Below are 23,699 nucleotides of genomic sequence, written 5' to 3' on the forward strand. Positions count from 1 at the left end.
CGTGAGACGGTGTGTGTCATCTGTTTAAATCATAAAACTAATACAATTAATCTATTTCGAATTCTGATCATCAAAAATAGCAACGTATTCATATACATATTGCATATAGATATATTTTATATAATTCGTTCGATAAAACATACACAAGAAATGGTTGTGTAATATTATTAGCAGATTCAAAGTTGATTTCTTCTTTTAAAATTTTAGATACGTAAAAGTCTCGCCATTTTTTCGAATTTTTAATATTCAATTGAAATGATGAACAAATGTTTATTAGATTTCTAAAAATGCCAGAAAGCAAAGCTTCTCGACTTCAAATTAAATTTCACATAGAATCTGAAGATTAATCAAATAACTTTATCAATTGACAATTAATAAAAGACAGCAATAAATTTATATATATTTTTATTTTACAACATTTTACAATACTTTATATAGTGAAGCATGAGTCTAAGTTAGAAACTTTTTTACCTTTATCATATGTTTACGACCAGCAGAGAATTATCTAGTAGAAAAATAGTTTACGTGGAAAAGTAAATTGCCTTAAAAAGTGCGATAAATTATGTACAGGATTGAAAAAAGGGTATGACAGGAGGGTGATGTAGGAGTGGGACGTACGTATATGAGCACTAGTCAACGCACCGAAGATCAATGACCAATGACGTCATAGTTGGTTCACGTTGCTCGTGCACGTGTGCACGTAACCATTCGCGTTACCACACGGGCGTCAGAATTGTCTACATAGTTGCATATGCATGTATATCACGGTAGCAAAATATGTACATACATACAAGAAATTCTTTTATCTCGACCAGCTTTTTCCTCAAGCCATTTGAGGTGTTATCGCATCGCTATTAAGTTCTTATATCTCTCTCTTTTTTTTTTACATTTTCTCTTTTTTTCAACTTTTTTAAATCTATTACATTTTTTCACATTTATACATCAAAGAAATTGATTCTCATGCGAACTCGTAAAGATTCGCGATTCAATCGGATGGAGCAGAGGAGAAAAAACATCAAATGTTTTGTTTCACACATTGAATTTTTATTTTATATTTTGATGAAGAAACTTCCGACATCTAATCTCAATTTAATTGCTTGAAAACTTTCCACGCGACATTTCAAATATATATAATAAATGTATCTGGATTCTTTCCTGATATTTCAGACTTGTTATTTTAAGAGAAATTTAAATATATCGTTTTTTAGAGAGTAAGCCAGAAAATTCATGCCATTTTTTTCCTTATTTTAAATAATTTTATTTCTAAATTAATACGTATTTTATAAAAATATATATTAATACATATTTTTCAATACAATGCGTGTAATAAATGTATTTTCTTGCATACTCAATTATAAAATGTTGAAATAATTTGTTCATTTTTTGAATACTACACATAATTTATAAGGAAATATAGGAAAAAAGTATACATGTAGATGATATTCTCATCATGTAGATAATTTTCTCCCATATAGAGAAACCACGTGGACGTAATTTTATACGGCAACCCCGGTGAAAACTGGTCGTTTACATGTAATTTGCGCGTAGATTATGTAAACTATTATTTCATACCAATCTTGGGCACCTATGCGCAAACAATAAAGTATGCGTGGGATATCTAAGGGGGAACTCTTGAGGCTTAAGATGTTGCAGATTAGACTTTTTCACCTGCTTCAAAATTAGAGATGGCATTTCGTTATCCCGGATATTTCAGACTTACCTGCCGCGTTTCTCTTTCGTTAAAAGTTTGTCGCGCCGATAATTGACGGTACGTTGTCTTGTATATCTTCTTTCTATTTCAATGGCATGTCGGCTTTAATAACATGAGAATATTACTTATTCGCGTTCTAAGTTAATGATAAGTGAAACACTCAAATTACTCGAGATACTCGAAGCACAAACATGAAAAATGATGATATTATTAAGAGAGAAAAGCTGGAAGATGTTAAAGAATAGAGATAAATTAAATTTTTCATAAATTTTAATCCGAATATAATATCTTTAAAATGTCACTTTGAATAGAATATTTTAAATATCTTGTCTCTAGATAGTATTTTAAAATATTAAAGTCGAAGAAAATTTTTATAATTTTACTATTACTTCGCGATTGTATTTTAATGATTAGAATACACAAATTTACCCTTATTTAAGATTGATTTGGTAAACTAGCTTTTACTACTTGGATTGACATATGTTTTTTCTCTTTAGACAAATGTTCAACATTAACGAATATCTCAACTATGCAAACATCCATATTTGATATGTAATTTAACTTGCTGCCAATTTGTGGTCGACTATCTGGCAGTGCGAGGGAAACTTTCTACCGCATTGTTTCTCTATCTTTCAATCTGACGTAGTTTACTTAATGTTTTCGACATGGCTACGATGTCTCATCTGTTTTCCATCGCAACAATATAATTATATAAAGTGCACCCCATAACACACAATGAAATATTTAAAAAAATACAAAAAATAAATAGAAATTTATATAAAATTAATCGACATTGGAGTTTATTTACGACATGTTCATACGTAGTATATAATATATTTTTCTTTCTTTAAAATAGAAAAATTAAAAAATATAAAGATACCATTTATGCCAAAGCAGTACAGTTTTTTTCTTTTCAAGCAGTATCTCATTCAGGCCGGTCCATATTTTAATTCTATACATTTTTATACATTTTCCAGCAGTTTCTTTTTTTCTTTTCTATCTTAACCGTGATAACCATTTATATTTATATTTTATCTACTTTTTTATTTTCATTTTCTTCATTTCCTTTATTTTATACTATTTTATTTTCACATTTCAGCGTCTCTTCTATTTCGATCTGTTCATGTGTTGAAACAATGACAAGCGCGATTCCCGGATGCGCGCGCGATCGCGAAATCGAAACGTCACCCCTCTTCTTCTCCTCCTCCTCTTTCTCTTTCTCTCTTCCCCCGTTTGAAGTACATAACCGTCAGCGCACCCGATGCACCGGCTGACGGTAGTCGGGTGCAACGACCCTCGCGGCACGAAACTGGGACATCCTCGGCTCTTCTGCGATGTCGTCTCCACTCGCGTATACACGGTGACCCCGTTTTCCAGTTACGGCGATGCTCCTACAACCGCGTCGTGTCCGAAGGCCGAATATTCATTTCGATTTTCATCCTCCACCTTTTATTACTAACTCAGTAGAGAAGCTAAGTAGAGAAGCCGCAGATGCCAAGGACTCGGGCAAAAATAGATCGCTTGCTCTATTTTTTGCCTTTATACTAGAACAAAGAATTTGCTCTTTTCTGTATCAAACGCGTGCATTTTAATTATTATTAATCAGAGTCATTGATCAGATTATTTTGTAGAAAAGTTGATTCTTTCTTATTAGAAATTTTTTTTAAACAATTTAGCTATAGAGATATTTATTGTTGAAAATTTTTTCCGAATTAAACTTTATTATATATATATAAATAAAAGTGACGACGAGTAGCACTGTATTTTGATATGAAATTAGACGAAAAGAAATTTAAAGGAAATAGAAATGTTTTTCTAAAATAATTATAAATTTAATTTCTTTCTTTCTTTCTTAGTTAATTAATTTTTGTTAGAGTAATTTTAGTTAGAGATAGAAAAGTAACAGAAAAAATTCCATATTTTTCTCGTAACAAGCAGAGTTGGCCGGAAAAGTTTAGTGAGTGAAAAAAAGGTAAATTCCGCTTTTTACTGTCTCGGATTTTATCCAAGAAGAATAAACTAACAAAAATGATAAATGTGACTAATATGTAACACTAAATTATACTTATATAATTTTATGTAACAAGATATTTTTGCTTTAATTAATAAAGCATTTTAATTATTATAGTTTTAAAAAATGAAACTCATATAATAAAGTCTTTTTTCTTCAATTCAAGTTAATATGTGAAATTTTTAAAACATACATTTATAATACATTAAAAAAATTTTGAAGTTATAAATATTATTAAATTTTATAACTTTTAATTTAGCAAATTCTTTTTAAGAAAAAAAATATAATAACAGAATTAAAAATTTTTACTAATATAGATTTGATTTAAGTTTACTATTTAATATCTTATAATCAAAAAACTAATTTATTTAATAATGTCTAATTTATTTTTATCTGTTTAAAGCTTAATTTGTAAAAAAACACTTTTAATTGACGAATATTGATAAAAAGATTTTCTATTTATTTTAATAGAAAAGACCAATTTTTACCGGTTTCTTTTTTTCAGGAAAATATTTGTTTTTACCACTGGCATGGATATTATACAAACGTGAAATTTCGCTACCTTGGTAATAAGTAATATGAAATATCACTCGATGGAATTATAATGTAATCGATAGCAATTATTAAATATACATGAATGACTCTCATCATATTTTCATATTGCAATGTATTTTACATTTAATTGATTGGGATCTTAATCTTGTTTCGAGTTATTCTGATACTCGTTTTGCGATGAATAGTTTTGATTTCATATTTTTGATATTTTTAGCGATTTCAAAGACATCGTAGAAAAATCTATCATTCTCTCTCTCTCTCTCTCTCTCTCTCTCTCTCTCTCTCTCTCTCTCTCTCTCTCTCTCTCTCTCTCTCTCTCTCTCTCTCTCTGTTGAAAGAATTTTTTCATCTTTAAATTTCTTTTAAATTTCAGCTCTGCATAATTTTGAACTTTTGAATTGTTCTCGCAATATATTCTACGAATACTTGAAAGATGCGAGAAGGCTGAAATACCCAATTACGCCTTCTCTACGAAGGAGAGATTTCAAATTGTTTAAGTACACTCGGTGTCCATTCAATCGAGAGAAAGTGGGCGAATTACCGAAGTACTTGTACATGTCGACTCATTCTCTCGACGCGACACACGACGGGTCAAGCCAACCAACGCAGCTATTGACGTTTTTCTTTTTCTTACTTGCACGTCCTTCGTATCGATCGACAGACATTATGGTGAAATCAACATCCACACTCAGTGGTATTTCCGCATTGGTATCCGCTCTTATGTTCTATATCGAGCTAGTAGCCAGGATAGGAACCCTCGGACAATCATAAATCGAAGTTTTTTTCGCTGTTATATCTCGGGATATTTGAATTGATTGAACGGTCGATTATTTGCGCTGATCGACATTATGTAACACATGATGGGAACATTTCTGCGAAATACACGTGAAACGACGAAATAACACGAAGCTTGTGACAAATGTATTTTCTATAGATTCCTTGGTTTCGTTATATGATAGAAATTTTAATGCAATTTAATATATATGCTTCACTGAAAATAATTAAAAGATGTGAAATAATGGCAGACTTAATAACTGAAAAGAAATGATTTATTTCATTGATATAGTGCAGAATGTATCTATATCGAATTCACTTTATTAATTAGTAATTCATTTATATTGTTTTCGATATTGATTAGGGTAGATGAAGTTTGGATATCTTGAACTCAATTCGTTCGTATTATTATGATCTTTTGCGTCCCAAAAATTATTCGAGATGTCAAAATTCGATTGCGATCGTCGTTGGACGTTCAATAAATCTGTAGGAAACGAGGGCGCAACTGGTTGCACGCTATTTCGTGACACGCAAAGTTGCACCCACACCTGACGAATAATTTATTGGGCGAAATCGCATGCCGGTGACAAGCGCGACTCACCGTCGCCTACGTGTAATTATTAAACTGCGCTTTGCGTGCTACCGCGACATTTCTTGTCCTGTTGAAGGAAGAATGCGAGTGAAATTTGGAATCTACTCGAGAGTTACAACGTTGAAAGACATTTAAATATCTTTATCTTTATTTAATGGACGTCGATTTTCACCCATAATTTTTTTTATCTTCGGGTGCGTGCGTAGCCTTTAAACTAAATGACATTTCTGTTAAAAGGTATTTACATTTGATTTTAAAGTACATTCACTTCTTATCCCACAAAATCATGGCGCTGCAACCGGCTTAACTTTACAAACGGGAAAGTTCCGTAAACTATGCCATATCGTTAGCGATATATGAATCACATGCGCTTATAGCAACGTTCTATAGACGTATAATTTATCCTGTCCGCTGTTATAGATTCTATAGCCGCGACAACTACGTATCTTGCGATATTCGCGATCTTACTCGTATCTTCCACGATTCTTACGTGCTATTAATTTTTACGGCGCGCATCATTTATTTTTTTCATTGCGCGATATTATGCATCATCATGCATCGATTAGTCTTTCTTTTTCTTTCTTTTTTTTCATAATGAATTCTACAGCGAACATATTTTTCAGAAAAAAAATTTATTTTATTGAGAAAACTATAACGTATGTCTTCTTATCGATATCTGATCTTCATAATTTTATTAAATAATTTTCTAAATATGTTTTTTTCAAATATTTATATTATTGATTAGTCTTTTTTTTTCTTTTTTTTTATAATAAATTCTACAGTCAATGCGTACATATTTTTCAGAAAAAATTTATTTTATTGGGAAAAGCAATTATAACGTATGTCTTCTTATCGATATATGAACTTCATAATTTTATTAAATAATTTTCTAAGTATATTTTTTGTCAAATATTTATATTATCGATTAGTCTTTTTTTTTCTTTTTTTTTCATAATAAATTTTACAGTCAATGCGTACATATTTTTCAGAAAAAAATTGTTTTATTGGAAAAAGCAAATAACTGCAAATAACATAAGTCTTCTTATCGATATCTGATCTTCATAATTTTATTAAATAATTTTCTAAGTATATTTTTTGTCAAATATTTATATTCCATCCGACAAAATCGTGACGCGCTTGTCTCTCATATTTGAGATTGGATTTCATTTTAACCGGTTTTCTGATTGAAATCGCTGCTTGATGCATATCTCTAAATCCTTTGCATCGGACGCGGATCGATCGCGGATGATATGCGTGAGATACACACTCGATGTTAAATGTCTCTCACCCGCCGCGTGGATCTACCATCTGTATAAAGACAGTTACCTTCGTGTGCTCGGGCACGTGGTTGAATTGGCGGCAATTTTTTCTTTCCAAGCCGCACGTTACATACTCTCGTAGTTTGATGTAGGGCAGCGTATGACATTTTTGCGCGAAACAGATTGACAGCGAAGCCATATCCGCGACAAATACGCCTCTTAAATTCTTTAACATGTCAATGCACGATCAATTATTTATCAATCCCTCGCGCATCTTATAGACCCAGCGTACCAGAACCATGTCCATTCGATGGCACGTGTGCTATAAGCTCTCTCCTCGTCGATGAGGTCGTCCAGCCGTTGGTTCCTTGTCGCGATCATTGATCCGCAGCTTTCGTCATCTCCCAGCCGAAATGCTTTCTCGCGTGAAAATCATCGGGGGCGAAGCCAAAGGTCAGGGTTGAAATGGTTGATGCGAAAGTAATGCGAGGTATCGAGAAACGCGACGGTCTGTTAGCGATATTTTCCGATCGGTGATCTCGGGGGTGTGGAAGCGTGTAATCGATTAACCCGCAAGCGTTAGGGGTAGATGGAGAAAATGAAAGAAAATTTCGCCATTTACAAAACATGGTATAGTACTATCCAATATTCAGTAACGCGGTATCGCATTCGAGGGAACTTGAACACGAAATGGCCTTTGTGTGCGAATATCAGATAACGCTAATATACAAGCATCAATTGAACTTTACGGAGTAAAAGTCAATAATCTCGGTCTTATATGTGCGATATATATCTCTCGTTGTTCGCCCTTTTAATAATTAAATTTTAATAATTAAATAATAATTAAATTCCGCACTGAGAAAAATCGTTTGATTGTACCAACAAGACGTATATGATTGAAGATATTTTGGTTAAATCAAACAAGAATTTCTAGTTATCATGATAAGACTCGAGAGAATTTCTAGTTATCATGATAAGACTCGAGAGAATTTCTAGTTATCATGATAAGAATTTCTAATTATCATGATAAGACTTTTTTATAACTAGAACGTTTAATAGATTTTACTATAAGGATTTGGTTAGTATTTTCTGGTTGGATCTATAAAATTTCTTGTTACATTAATTTCTTTGCTTGCTTCTTAACTTAACTCGTATTCAATATTTGCCATGAAATGTATATAAAGAACTAATATTAACATTAAACCCAAAGTATATTTTTTTTCTTACGAGCAGTAGTGCCAGAAAGAGGACGCTAGCTCTCTGATTGTGTGTGTTTGAGTTGCATCCTCTTCTTGCATCACTGTTTATCAGTTTAATTCCTAACAAACTGAATTTAAAATAATTTATTCAATAATCGAGATTGAATTTATCCAATAATCTTATTGGAATTCAGAATATTAAACAAACTTTTGAGATTAGATGGAAAAAATTTTAGACGACTTGGTGCTAGTGAGTTTAGTATTATTAATCAGAAAATTTGATAAATTTAACAGGAAGAAATTAATCAGATTCATCTGGTAATTTCTACAAGAATTCTGGTTCATCCATTTTCCAACAGACATACTGGTTGAATCTACCAGAATTCTAATTAATGCAACCAGATTTTTTTCTCCGTGCAGTTTAATTTCTAACAAACTAAACTTAAAATAATTTATTCAATAATCTGGATTGAATTTATCCAATAATCTTGTTGAAATTCAAAATATTAAACAGACTTTTGAGATTAGATGGAAAAAATTTTAGACGACTTGGTGCTAGTGAGTTTAGTATTATTAATCAGAAAATTTGATAAATTTAACAGGAAGAAATTAATCAGATTCATCTGGTAATTTTTACAAGAATTCTGGTTTATCCATTTTCCAACAGACATACTGATTGAATCTACCAGAATTCTAATTAATGCAATCAGATTTTTTTCTCCGTGCAGTTTAATTTCTAACAAACTGAACTTAAAATAATTTATTCAATAATCTGGATTGAATTTATCCAATAATCTTGTTGAAATTCAAAATATTAAACAGACTTTTGAGATTAGATGGAAAAAATTTTAGACGACTTGCTGGAGAGTTTAGTATTATTAACCAGAAAATTTAGTAAATTGAACAGAGAGAAATTAATCAGATTCATCTGGTAATTCCTATAAGAATTCTGGTTCGTCCATTTTCCAATAGACATACTGATTGAATCTACCAGAATTCTAATTAGTGCAACCAGATTTTTTCTCAGTGCGTTACAGGTTGTATTAATAATGCAACAAGAGTCAATCGCCACGTTGGGATTCTCGAGTCGTTGCTCGAGAGAGCGAGCACGGTAAAATAGTGTTCAGGTTATCATATGGGGAGGGAAAGCTTGGCACACTGAATTCTCGATGCACAGAACGACATGCCAGAATCTGAATCACGCGGAAACGATGCGCTCCGAGCGGAGATACACGAGTCCCCTTCGGACAACCGTATCTCTGCGACTGCCATCGTGCCCTTGTCAACAAGTATGCAACGCCATCGTATGTATCGCGTCGCCTACGCGTTACAGCTCGTAAGACGAGTGATATATGTACTGTCGGATGTATGTTGTTGCTCGCGCGTACCCCATGCATATCGCAGGACGAAGGATCGAGACGCGAGAAAATGGAGGAATGACAAGATAGAAGAACGCGAAGATTTTACATTTACTAGAAATAGATAGATATTATATCTATGCTTGCACTTATTTTAAATTACAGATTTTTCAAAGACAAATAAAAGATGAAATAAATTTTCTATTAAAGATAACGTGGCACTAATATACAAATAATATACTATCGCACCATATGATAGATTGAGAGATACATTACGAATTTTAAGAAAGTATTTCGAACAATACACAAAAGTAAATAAATTAATTTAATAACTTAATAATTTAAATAGAGAGAGTCTTATTTTAGTTTGAGTAAACTATATCCACGCTAATAGAATCTAAATTCTAATTTTAATTACATTTGCGACACACACACGGTTGAATATGTTCAATCTGTGTGCCAAGAATTACCATAGAGTGTGCGAGAGAATATTATACGAAGACTGGGAGATTGATTATTCTTCAACGATACACATGTCAGACACGACACGATTGCGATACGCAAACACATGGCTCATTGAAAATAGTGCATTTCGAATGCATCCTCGAATGTCTCGATTTTATGGTTTCGTGAATTTATGCGCGATTGCATTCAATGGAGTTATTGCGATCGCCAATAAAATATATCCTTATCGTGTTTAAAGTGAACTAAAAGTCGTAAATACATACTACGCAAAGATAATTTAGCTTTATACGTTTATGGGCAATAAAATACAGGATGTCTCAAAACTGGGACTTATAACAAGTACATTTCTTCATTCAACTCGTTAATCTTTGAATTTCCGATTATTTTTTTTTTTTTTGTTATCCTGGGCAATGATTATATTAATTATAAAGTTTTAGTTTTTTCTTTCGAAAACATAACTTATAGAATATATTTTTAAAAAATAATATTAATTTAAAATTATTAGAAAGTTGTGAAAAAATATAGCGAGTCTAATAAAAAATTCTTGATAAGAAATGAAAAATTATATAAAATTTGATTGAAGAAGAGTAACGTGGAATAAATTTGAAACGTCCTGTATAAATAAATATTTCAAAGTACACCTGTTTATGCTCATAAATTTTCTATTTTATTTCTGATAAGTTTTTAACGTCAGCGCGCATAAAATTCTGATTATATCTTCTTCCTTCATTTATCTCCCTAAACGTAATTTTACGATTTTGTCAATAAATAGAGTTATAAACAATTTATAATTAATTAATCCCTGGAATTGTTACGTCATTGAGTGAATATGTTATCAATTGAACCTGCTTTAGTTAAATTCGCTTAGTCTTCTGCAATACAATTATAAAGCAGAGTGCAAAGTCGAGTGTTTCAGGAAAACTGAATTAAAGTTCAGCAGAACTAAATTAAGCTTGACTACCTTTGAAAAAGAGATTACGCGAGCAACGTATGAAATATTTACATTCGTTTATATAACACAATTAAAACTGAGTGCCCACCGTAACGCTCGATAATAAAAATATTGTAAATCTAAAATGCAAATCAGTATTTAAATATACGATAATTGCTTCTTCTTAACGTCGGATTATGTTACGGTCAATTTCCTTCGCATTAAATATGTATTTTATATATGTATTTTTTCTGCTATTTTTTCGTTTACATATTTTTTGAGAGAGAAAAACAGATTCGATTCAAACTTACAAGTTGTATAGCCAAAAGCTACGAATGTACATGTTATGTTCAGAAAGAACATAACATGTACATTCGTTTCATATTTTTTTTACAAATTCCGTATTTTTCATTGTTTTTTAATCTATATTTTCCGATGGATGACTCGTCCTTAAAATAGTAAAAAATGGATTAAATTTTGAATTCTACTTGTATGTGTGAAATCCCACACAAAAGTATTTTACACACACGCACACACAGAAGACAAAAAATCTTATTACGATCCATAAAAATCATATGGGAATCGCACGTGCGCGCATGGATATCTCTTGCACACCGTGTGTGCTATTCGTTGACCCCGCGCGATATTTGTCTGCATTTGATGACTGCGTCACCGAACATCGCGCAAATATTTCCGGATCGCGAGACGACAGACGGGCGCGATTTTTCCGCATTTTCACGTCACGCGATACAAGAGAAAGATAGAAAGATTCCTCGGATTTATCGAGTCGGTTAGGATTTAATTTGCGTACTGTGACGATGGAATGCAGATGTTACAAGGAGATGCAATTTGCAGCAAATAATTTGAATTCGAATCTCCCATCGACGTTACCTGATTGACTGCAGTAATTTTCACACACATTCGTCACTTTCCAATCTCTTCACTCGTGTAATTTGTGAACAACCAACGTTTGTAACGCGATTAAACACAAATTTGAAACCTGATTTGCATTTTACTCTGCGAAGTGTCGTTTTACTATATTACATTTCCGATTTTTCATACATCTCATAAGAGATAATATTATGAGATGTAATGGAACAATAAAAATGTCACGCCATGAAAATAGATATATCCTGGAATTTGCAAAACAACGATCAAAATATTTTATCGAATGATTGAATAATTCTTACACATGTCAATACATTTTCTAAATTATATGTATTATGTGTATTCTTTTAAAAAGAGTATTTTTTTTATCTTCTTCTTCTTCTTCTTTTCGAAGGCCTAAAGGCCTGTTTCACCCTCTCTGCGATTCCTCTTGTGATGCGGATGACCAGCTGTCTATTTTTTTATATTTCTTTTATTCTTTTAAAAAGATTATTTTTTTATAAATAATGCTAAAAAAATCACTTGACGTACACTGCAGCTAATCAAAAAATAACGATTTCCCGGAGAGACAATAGAAATGCTCAATACATATATCGCGTGACGACAGCATATATTATACGCGTTCGCGAGGGGTAAAAATGCATTTGCACACATCGCAAATAATCAGCGCTTCTCGTTTCGCGGCTGACAGGCAAAATAACGCACAAAATGCTCACTATTGACGCGGCGATGAAGCATAATTCCACGCCCGGACAATATCGAAAACGTTTCGTCGCGCGTAATGTCACCGAGTCTGCGCGGGATAAAACGGCGTAAAACCTCGGGAGGCGCCCCGGCATCTGCGGGAAACCCCCGGCGATAAATAACCTCGCAGAAATTCTCCCTCATGGTGGCGCGAACGGCGATAAAACCGGCCGGGGAGAAACATTCTCGTTGCGACGAAATAGCGCGCACGTAAACGCGATTCTAACCAGTTTCGACGTGGGTTGACGACTGCGGCAAAATCGATAGCACTTGGCGAGTCGCCTCGTTGGTTCAGAGATCCTCTCTCTGCCTCTCTCCCTCTCGACGCTAAGCGCGTAGGTGTCCAGAAATATATATATCTGTGTGACGCGTTTGTCTACCCCTAACTCTCCGACGCGTTTACATAGCTCCGAGTAGATACATCGGGTGTCCTAGACGTGCAAGAAACTTTGGACCGCCCATGTCTGATTACTTGCAAACTTGACTGCTCACTACGTTTCTGCGAGTTGCGCTCAATTTAATCTGTTAATTTATTTTCATTTGCTTTTGGAACAAACCATTGCGTCTTGTTGTGTTGTTTCTATTGGTATTCAAGTTTATACGAGTTTTAATTTCCTAGTTAGTAGTACTGGATTAATTAGGTAATAGCACGTTCAAAGGAGATAATTAGAAGAGATAATTATTTTTTATCATACGTCGTTAAGATTGTGAAATTTTTACGTGAAAATATTTTTCCAATATTCCCTAGAAATTCCTTAAAATTGAATTAAATTTTTTATTCCGTTTTTATTTCAACCGAAATAAGTTAATATCATCATTGTTTCGTATATATCGCTGGAGACATTTTATTAAAAAGTAGCAAGAGCCATGTTTATACCGTGTCTGTTTACCCTGAACAAGCATAAGATGCCTTTTCATCATCATTCCTGATGGAATATCTCGTAGAGATATACAAGAATATATACATCATAAAATATATATTTGTCGAGTAATTTTAATTAAAAAATGTGCGCAAGATCTTGTTGTCTCTTACAATCTGAAATCTCCATCGAATCGAATCTCCTCGAAGAATTCATTGATTTTTAACCTTCAATAAACTGTCTTAAATGACGTTTAAGTATTATCGAAATAATCGTTATTTTATTCATACTTTCTCGAATATACACGACCTAAAGGGAACACCCGGATACCTCGTATCCCAGAGAGCGAAGGAGAGAAAGAGAAAAAGCCGAGTCGATTTTACCCTCGCAAACTACAAGCTTCATTCAAGCTTCGGAGCCGCCCCCGCATTCTGCTGTGTGACGTCATAGAAATATCGGAGCATTCACTACTCGCGCACGCGATGGACGGAGCAGAGAGGAATAGGAGAGAGAAGCCAAACCATCTAGGATGCGCGCACACGGACGCTCAGGTCCTGGCTTATGTCTCCCGTTGATGGCGATGGTAGTGGTGGTAGTAATGACGATAGTAGAGGGCTTCGCACTGACTTGCTCTCCTACACACCCCTCGAGTGTAACGCTGGTTGCTGTGGCTGCTATTGCTGCGATTGCTGCTGGTACTGCTGGTGCTGCTGCTGCTGGTGATACTGCTGCTGCTTCCACCACCCAACCAGTGTCTTGCCGCTTCTCCGCCTTTCACTCGCGCGGGCTCAGTTCGCTGGTGTCTCTCATCAGCTGCGGGTCTCTTCGATCGACGCGCAACCAGTCTGACGTAGTATCTGATTGATTTGACGTATCTCCCAGGTACATGTCCTGCGTCTCTGAAATGTTATTGTGTCTTTCGCAGATTCTCCATCGGAATCTGTTACATTCTCTGTCGCTGAAAAAAGTTTACGAGCACCTGTAGATCCGTGGATGCCTGTTCTTCCTCGCGCGTTGTTTCTACTGCGTCTTACGCAGTTTGCTTAGAAAGAATGTCGATCGTGACGAGCATTGCTCGGATGAAACGTTGAACTCGATTCGAGATACGTTTCTTGGCAGAAGAGTGACAGAAAGTGATCTTTGTCAAAATGTGCCATTATTCTCTTCTATAAGACGGACTCCGTCGCGAGAAACTTCTGTATCGTAAACGTTGAAAAGATATTGTCGAAGAAAATAGTGGTAACGTGTCCGATGTGCTATTCTAGTTAGAACTCGCTACAGGTGGTGCTTTTTCGCAGTTGTGGTGTTTCGTACTTGGAATACAAATATATACGAGTTGAAAATTCGCCAGTTTGTTATACGCGGTCGTTTGAATAAGCGAATAGTATTGCTTGAAGATACAACGGTTTATGTGAGTAATAATCCTGTTACGATACACGTCTGACACATATTACACGTGTAAAGTTACTTTATTGGAGTTATTATTTACGATTTAAGCAACTTTTTGAATGCATTGCGTCTTCAATTTATTGTATAACTTTATCGTTTTTGCAAGTTGTATTATTGAAAATAATATTAGTACAAATATTGGGAAGCAAAGAAAGAATTAATGCATCAAAATTTTGGTTTATTTTTATTATTAATGCTCAAAATTTTGTGGAACATAATTCTAAAATAGAAATAACAATTTAAAAAAGTATGAAGAAATTTCGAAGGCATGTTGAAAATAAATGGAGTGAAAGTATTATAGGAATACATGTTTGAAAAAACGCCGGTCTTCCGCGATGTCTTGACTCTCATGTCAATAAGCAGTAATAGCAGCTTACTCAGCTTGTGTATATGACCAGTCAAAGACATATCCGTGACCTTGTGCGTAGTATCTGATAGAGATGATAGCCAGTTTTGTTGTATTAAAGTGTTGTCCATCATCGTAATGATACCGAATGAAAAGAATTATAAAATGTGCGCATTTACAGTACAACAGAATAATTCTAAATTGACGAAATAATTTATTAAAAATAATAATACAAATAAAATTGATAGAGATATGACAGCATTCTATCATTATTTTATTTTATTTAAAGAATTATAACGTTTATTTATAGTATTCTTAATCATCTTTATTTGTAACTTAATACGTTACTTCAAATTTCTTGATATTTAATCCTGACATGCGATTTTCGCATCAAATCAATACCAATTTTCTCAGGCATCTCATCAAGTATTGAATGTTCTAAAACTATCTTTTTGTTTCTGATTTTTGATTATTAATGCAAAAGCGCCGTTTTTTTCGTCAATTTTTAATTATTTTAATTTATTTCAATTTCATATCATATAATTATAAATTCGAAATTATAAAGAATAATCTGCTATATATTTTTATTTAATAAATCTGGTTCGGGATATAAATATTTTCTATAAAAGAAGTATATCAATATCTAAATTTATCGTCATCTATCTAAATTATACGATATGAGGAAATCTGATAATAATCGATGGATTGTTTTTGCCGACAAGTGGGCGCCGCATTAAAGATCTATATATTTCAAAGCGGGATACAAGTTTCATTAAGAATGACGTCATTCATTCATTGTGACAAATAATAACTTTTATTGGCACTTTTCTTAAGAAGAAAGATCCGTTTCAAGTTTTATAAGATTAAATTCGTTAATTATCGTTCGATGTATATATTATATTTTTTTTCGATACTTCAATACGATTACAGGAAATTTCTGTATTTTTAATTTAAACAATGTGACTAAAATTCTAGTAATTAACAAAAGTAATTACGAGATATAAGTTTTATTACGAATGACGTCACTAATCATTGTGACAAATAATAAGTTTTATTGCCATTTTTCTTAAAGGGGAAGATCAATGTCCAATTGTACAAGAGGAAATTCATTAATTATCTTTCGATCAATTTACTATAATTGTATTTTCATTTCGCGTTTTCGATATTTTAACTTACTTATTATTTTTCTATATTTTAACTTACTTATTATTTTAACGCGACAATCGTCGAAGATGCCTGTATCTTGAGTTTCGAATATAATTGAAATCCTAATAATTAAAATCAATTTACTATAATTTTATTTTCGTTTCGCGTTTTCGATGTTTTAACTTACTTATTATTTTTCGATATTTTAACTTACTTATTATTTTAACGCGACAATCATCGAAGATGCCTGTATATTGAGTTTCGAATATAATTGAAATTCTAATAATTAAAATCAATTTACTATAATTGTATTTTCGTTTCGCGTTTTCGATATTTTAACTTACTTATTATTTTTCGATATTTTAATTTACTTATTATTTTAACGCGACAATCGTCGAAGATGCCCTCTTGAGTTTCGAATATAATTGAAATTCTAATAATTAAAATAAAAGTACTATATAATAATAAAAGTACTTGAACACGCATTGAAAAATACGAGAAACTTCGGCTTCTCTGAACGGCTCGGATGCACTTTATGTACGAAAGTCAATAGCCGAGGGTTTCGAATGAATAGCTCGCGTTGCGCACCCGGACGTAACCTCGTGGCATTTCTCACTGTGCACTCGTACACTTTGAGCACCATGACATAGATACTCACCGAAGGGCGCGCTTGGTGATGCACTCGTTGGAAATATGCGAGATGCGAAAACGTTTTTCACGTTTACTGACCTTTAACTCGCGGTACGTTTTGGGGGTCAAAATATAATATTATTAAAATCTCGGATTTTTTAATGATATTAGAATGCAAAGAGGGAAGAGAGATATCACTATTGTTTATGTATATATATATTATATTATATTGTTTCAATTATATATTTATCAAAGATAATTAATATGATTTATATATTTGCACATATATTTATTTACTTACATTTTTGTTTTTGTATAGAAATAAATACAACAGTTTAGGAAACAAATTATGTATTGTTTTTAAAATTTTTATTACTGTCAAAGATTAAGGTACAAATAGTGTATAATCAAAAATATAATGTAAATGATAATATGAATTGTTCAAATAAATTGAACATTTTAAAGGTTGTTTATGTGATACAAAAAGTGAAAAAATTTATTTGAAATTTTCATTTTTACTAGAATTTATTAGAAAATTTATTTATTCGAAAAAATACAAAAAAACATTTCTCACATTTTTTAAAATTTTATAAGTATTCTTATATAAACGTGACATGTAAAATCCTTTAAAAAGTATAATAATCTGTTGATATTTGGTAATCAAAAAACATCTCGATATAATCAAATTTCTTTTTTATATCATCAAACTCATAAAAACAATGTTTATAATGCTCATTTAACATTTATTAATATTTTAAATAATATATTTATATAACTAGGTGATTGTTTGCAAGAGAGAATCGCGTAAAAAGCTCCTCTTTTTGTGATTGTTGCAGTGTGGCTCTCTGGAGATCGGCGAGGAACGCCAGCGTCGGGTCGCTATGATGGAGTCGCTCTGCCAGGTGAACGGCAGTAAAACCAACAACATCAACAATGAAGAGCTTAATAACGAAACCAACAATAACAGCACTAATATTAACAACAACAACAACGACGACAATACCCACAATAATAACAATAACAACAGCAACAACAATAGCACCGATTGCCCGGATCCCCAGCAGAGATTGGCGGTGCTGAGCTTCGAGCAGGTCCGCCGTCTGAACGATGTGATGAACGAGGTCGTCAGCATACATGGCCGAGGAAACTTCCCCACTTTGGAGGTACGATTGAGGGATCTCGTGACGGTGGTGCGTAGCAAGCTAGAGACCGATCCGAGCAACGGGGGCGCTGGCATGAGGGTACGCGATATCCGGTTGAACGGCGGTGCCGCCTCCCACGTGCTGGCTACCGAATCCCAGCCCTATAACGACCTGGACCTTATCTTCGCGGTCGAGTTGTCTAGCGGCCGTAATTACGACAAGGTCAAGGCCGCGGTGCTCGGCTCCCTGTTCGACTTGCTGCCAGAAGGCGTGAGCCGCAAACGCATCACCACATGCAGCCTGAAGGAGGCCTACGTGAGCAAGATGGTGAAAGTGAACAACGACGGCGACCGATGGTCTTTGATATCCCTCGGCAACTCCCGAGGTCACCGGAATGTCGAGCTCAAGTTCGTCGACTCGATGAGGCGACAGTTTGAGTTCTCCGTCGATTCCTTCCAGATTGTCCTCGACTCTCTGTTGCTGTTTTACGAATGCAGCAAGCTGCCGATCGCCGAGAACTTTTATCCGACCGTGGTAGGCGAGTCCGTCTACGGTGATTTCCAAGAGGCGCTTTACCATCTGCATAAGAAGCTCATCTCGACGAGGCATCCCGAAGAGATACGCGGCGGCGGTTTGCTCAAGTACTGCAACTTATTGGTGAAGATGTATAAACCGTCGCAGCCAGATTATATCAAGACCCTCGAGCGATACATGTGTTCGAGATTCTTCATCGACTTCCCGGATATAGGACAGCAGCGCTCTAAACTTGAAAACTACTTGTGGAATCACTTTGTCGGACCCGAAGAGGAGGCTCTCAAGTACCAGTACCTGATGCTGTTGCACAGTGTCGTCGAGGAATCGACCGTATGCCTGATGGGCCACGAGCGACGACAGACGCTCTCCCTGATCCAGAATCTTGCTTACCAGGTGCTCTGCCAGGAGCAGCAGCAGCGGCTGACGAGTCATCAACAAGCGCCGCAGGGTCCTCCTGCCACCTATGTCTACGCCAACGGCTATTATTACGCGCCCGTGATACCCACCGCGGCGTGTTACACGTGCACCTGCAACTGGATGGCATGCTCGTCGTGATGCGACGGCATCGACGATAACGCCGTACCCGCTGCCGCCACTACCGCCATTGCTATGGCCACCACTACCACCACCACTACTACAACCACAACCAGCAGAATCGTCACCGATTGTTGCGGCGTTGATGAGCCCAACCACCTCGATTTCTACAATCATGGTTGGTATCAGAAATACGAGTGTGGGATTTATTATCTTTGCACTTATGGTCTTTGTTGTCCTCTCGAAGAGTCCGGAGATCTCTGCTGCGCTTATGATTCTTTCGAAGATCCCGCGAATGGACAAGAGGACAAGAGAAACTACATCGATCACTCCGACGTCAAAGAATCTAAGCTTCTCAGTTGACGTTCATCGAACGGATGTCGGAGTAATGCAAGCTCTAGATGCGGAGTGGCGTAGAAATGTTCAGCGCCGAGGATCATCATCAGTAAATGCGGGGACAACAAGACAGTGGAAGAAGGCGGCGTGTTCGGACGGCGGATGTATAATATCGTCGATGATAGATAAAAGATAAGCAAGGTGAACGTGATGCGAAGCTTTCATCGCGAGTCTCCGGCCTTCCGTCGCGAGTGTTGCTCTTTCTAGGCACTCGTAAACACTCTCAGTGGCAAATGCTGCAGCGAAGTTGGGACCAAACGCTGGTACCGGCTGCGATTGCGGCGTAACAATTAAAAGACTATTAAAAAACTCTGAAAACAATGTGTTGTGCCTACAAATAAAAAGAAAAAAATGGCAGATCGAGAGACGTTTGAAGAGGATTAAGAAGATATGACGGAAAAAACGTTCCTCCGATTCGTTAAAAATGGACAAAAGAAGCATAACAGGAAGGCAAGAGGGCTTTGGATTAGCAGAATGAGTGCCGTTTTCACTGATGAAGCGATTATTGAGTGAACAAATGTCGGCATTGTCACGAAACGATTATTGTCGATGGACATCGACGTTGTACCACGCGGATTCTGGACGACGCCGTGTTAGAGAAGAAGCTGGGAGAAAACCGGAAGACGCGAGAAGACTTCACGGACCTTTGTACAAACAGGAGGGAAAAGAGAGTCGAAAAAAAACATGAAAAGTTCACAATTTATGATGCGCGTCCCTGTTTCAAAAATTTTTTTTTAATTGCTTTGTTTTGTTTCTCTCGCAGAATTGATCGCATGCCGAATAATCAGGGGGGGCGAGAAAAAAAGAGGAGGGAATAAAACGGTGGGAAAAAGAACACGTTGCGAGCGCGCGGCGCGTTTTTGTGGCTACGGAATAAATATAAATATATATATATATATATATATATATATATATATATATATATACACATACATATATATATATATATATATATATATATATATATATATATTTAAATATACAGATATATGTATAAATCTCTATGTATAAATAATTAATGTGTGGCTGTGAACACATTTCATTTAGATACTGTGTATAACGTGATAAGATTTAATTCGAGAAGATGATGTAGCGGCGACACGACCGAAGAGGAGTGCGCCGAACAGAGAGAGAGAGAAAGAGAGAGAGAGTGAGAGAAGGAGAGAAAGAGGGAAAAGGAACGAGCAGAGAGTGCGCGAAAGAGCGAGCCGTTTCTTTCTCTCATTTCTGCAAGAACGCGGGCGATATATATGTTTATATATATATATATATATATATATATATATATATATATATATATAAACATATACATAGGTATAGAGACGCGTGCATTCACATATCTACGTATATAGTGGACTTGTCTGACCACAACCGTGCTTTTCTTGGACGATAAATATTACATGAGTAGTAAAGGATGACGTTTCAAGAAAAATGTGGCTGCAATCGCTTTTTAATGGGAGATGATTATAAGTCTCGCCTTCTAAAATCTAATATAATTGTGTAACCCCGAGAAGAGCAACGACAAGCTTACAAAATAATTTGAAAGTTTCGTTATACTACAGCAGGAAACATTGAAAGTAATTTAAAAGTATCCAAGTAAACACGTTTCTAATACTTCGCGAAAACAATCCAAGAACAAGAGTCAATATTAAAGATTATTAATGCATCGTTCTTTTTATACATTCTAAAGTACACTATCATTGTATACCATAGTTTAGACAATCTCGCAGCTCACATGATTGTGTTCCATCGCAGGCAAACGTGAGGATTTTGATTTTCTTCTATTTAAAAAGAAATTCGTCGCATCTGTCAGATTTTTTTTAAAGCACTCGAATTACTCGTGCATTATTTATCGTCGGAGGAAACTATAGTTATGAACGACATACAGAAAAATAAACTCCAGGTCCAATGTTCGCACGGTTTTGCAGCCTGAAATTTGCGGCGCGCGTGGTTTGAAGAATAAGACGAGCAAAAGAGTAACGCCGATGAGAAAGATTGTGGAGGTAGAGACGCGCGAAGAGAAATTAGACGAACGAAAGAATGAGATAGAAGCGAGGGGGAAATCACTCGAGATCAGCCTGTATATACGTCGAATCGAGACGCAACTCGCGTATGGTATAAAGATGAGGAGTGTGACTTTCGACAAGATTGATTCTTCGCATTATCGAAGAGAGAGACGACGCGAACGCGTTAATATCCCGAGCCGGCCGATCCGTTCCGACATTAACGAGCGACCGATCTTTGTCTCGTAACGCGGGGCAACGGTTTTGCATAACGTTGTTTAATAGATACCGTCAATATTTAATAGAGCCCCGAGCGTCACGACGACGCTCACTCGTACGCACGTGCACTTATACGTGCGCGAAGGCCGGCGTCGCGCTCGAATCCTCTGATATACATGCGTTTCAATGGTTATATGTATACACGAATATACATATACACATGCAGAGCCCTTACGTACGCTTTTCTATCTTCTTTTCTTTTTTTCTCTCTCACTCTCGCTCTCTTTCTCTCCTCCCCAATCTTTCTCCTTCTCCCGTACACCCGCGTACGTGTGTCCTCCGTGCGTATCCGTATCGACTGGTGACCCCGTTAGTTAGCTCGCTCGCTAACAGGCCTCGTTTGCCTCGCTCGCTCACTCTTACTTTCAATTCGCGAGCGAAAGTAAAGGCCTAATAAAAAGGCCGCAAACTGGTTTTTCAGGTATATCGCGTGTTAATGCTAAGGAGATCCAGCCGCCGGCGCAGCCGGAGTGCCTCTATTGCCGGCCTATCGCCTATCGCTCTACTACCACCACTAGGTCCCACCGTTTGTCCCTTCTCCCTCTTCCTGGAGGCCTCGTATCGAGGCCGCTGACGCTCGATCGCACCGCGACGACCTATTCCGCGCGTTGCCCCGCGTTGCCTCGCCTCGTCTCACCTCGTCTCGTCTCGTCTCGTCTCGTCTCGTTTCGTCGAGGTTTTCCGCAAACGCGAACTTCGTAGAGTTAAGCGTCTCTCTAGCACGGCGGAGCTTTCGTCGATCGACATGAGGTATCGCAAATTGCTGTCGGATTATTTAATACGCCGTGTTTGTGCTTCGATTCTAAACTTTGACGAAATCCTACATGTAGGATGCTGGGTAACGTAGAGTGAGGGGAAAAATGATTATATAGCAAAAAATATTATTATATATATATATCAGATTGTATAATAAGATAATTAGGGCGGTATGAGTCTAAATTCTTTTTGTACAGCTATGTTTATGATCGTGTTGATTTTCGTTTTTTTTTTCTTTTTTATTATATCTCAATAATATTTCGATAAATAGAAAAAAAAACAACACTTGTCCCTGACGGTTCGATGTATTTCGTGTGATGGGAGATACTTACGCGGTGACCAGCGATTTCGCATCATGAATACCTCCTAGCGAGCTCTTTAATAACAGTCTTTAATACAAGTTAACCGTGTTGTACCGTGTCTCCTCTTTTGCGTCACATCCGAGCCACTCGCGGCGCTCAACGGTCGGGGAATTAATCTACGATGAGTCCGAGATGAGTCGACTGTTGGCAGAATTAAGCCTTCCGTTGTGTCTGTAAAAGATAGCGAGTTCGTCGAGCGCATTCGGCTTTCTTTCCATCGCTCTTAAATAGCGACGTGTCGAACGAACTTTTGCGAATAATGTTTAGCGAATAGTTTTGTATAAGTTGTTTCTTTCTCTCGAATCATGTTTGTTTTACGTATAACAAATATTGATGTGTATAACAAATGGGTGACTTGTTTCAAAATTTCGACTTAACATCATGTAAAAGATTTTTTATACCGTCACCTGTTACATGTGTACTTTGATTTCGTGGCAATTGAAAATTAATGTATTGTTGGAAGAAAATTATAAACAATGCAACAAATCAAGGCTGAAAGTGTTACAATTATAAATCACAATTAGCTCGTAGAATATTTAAGGCGGCGGTAAGAAGTATAAGGCTGATAATAATTGAAACTGCAAAATCAGTATCAGCGAATATTTTAGCACTAATGTGTTATTTAAATTTTGTTGATTGATGTATCGTTTTTTATATGTGATTTATTTACTTAACCGTTTCGTGTTAAAAAGAGAAAATTTAACAATTATTATCGCGAGTATTTGCCCTATGTAAAAAGTTAATTCGAGATTTATATAGAATATAGGAAAAACGC

The 23,699-nt window shown here is 35.6% G+C and overlaps 1 protein-coding gene across 3 annotated transcripts in view; it reads left to right on the plus strand.

The window, feature by feature from the left end:
- Positions 1 to 19,190, plus strand: part of LOC105257057 (terminal nucleotidyltransferase 5C) — a 100,920-nt gene extending 81,730 nt beyond the window's left edge. For 2 of the 3 annotated variants that reach the window (XM_025409330.1, XM_025409331.1), the window contains exon 2: positions 17,755 to 19,190. In XM_025409330.1, coding sequence (XP_025265115.1) covers positions 17,755 to 19,149 — 1,395 coding nt within the window. In that variant the 3' untranslated portion in view covers positions 19,150 to 19,190. Of the gene's footprint in view, positions 1 to 14,059; positions 14,230 to 17,754 lie in introns of those variants that run through there. The other variant, XM_011267409.3, reaches the window with a different exon arrangement.
- The last annotated feature ends 4,509 nt before the right edge of the window (positions 19,191 to 23,699 follow it).

The sequence above is a fragment of the Camponotus floridanus genome, unplaced genomic scaffold (genome assembly GCF_003227725.1).
Source record: "Camponotus floridanus strain SB8 unplaced genomic scaffold, Cflo_v7.5 scaffold26, whole genome shotgun sequence".
Lineage (NCBI taxonomy): Eukaryota > Metazoa > Arthropoda > Insecta > Hymenoptera > Formicidae > Camponotus > Camponotus floridanus.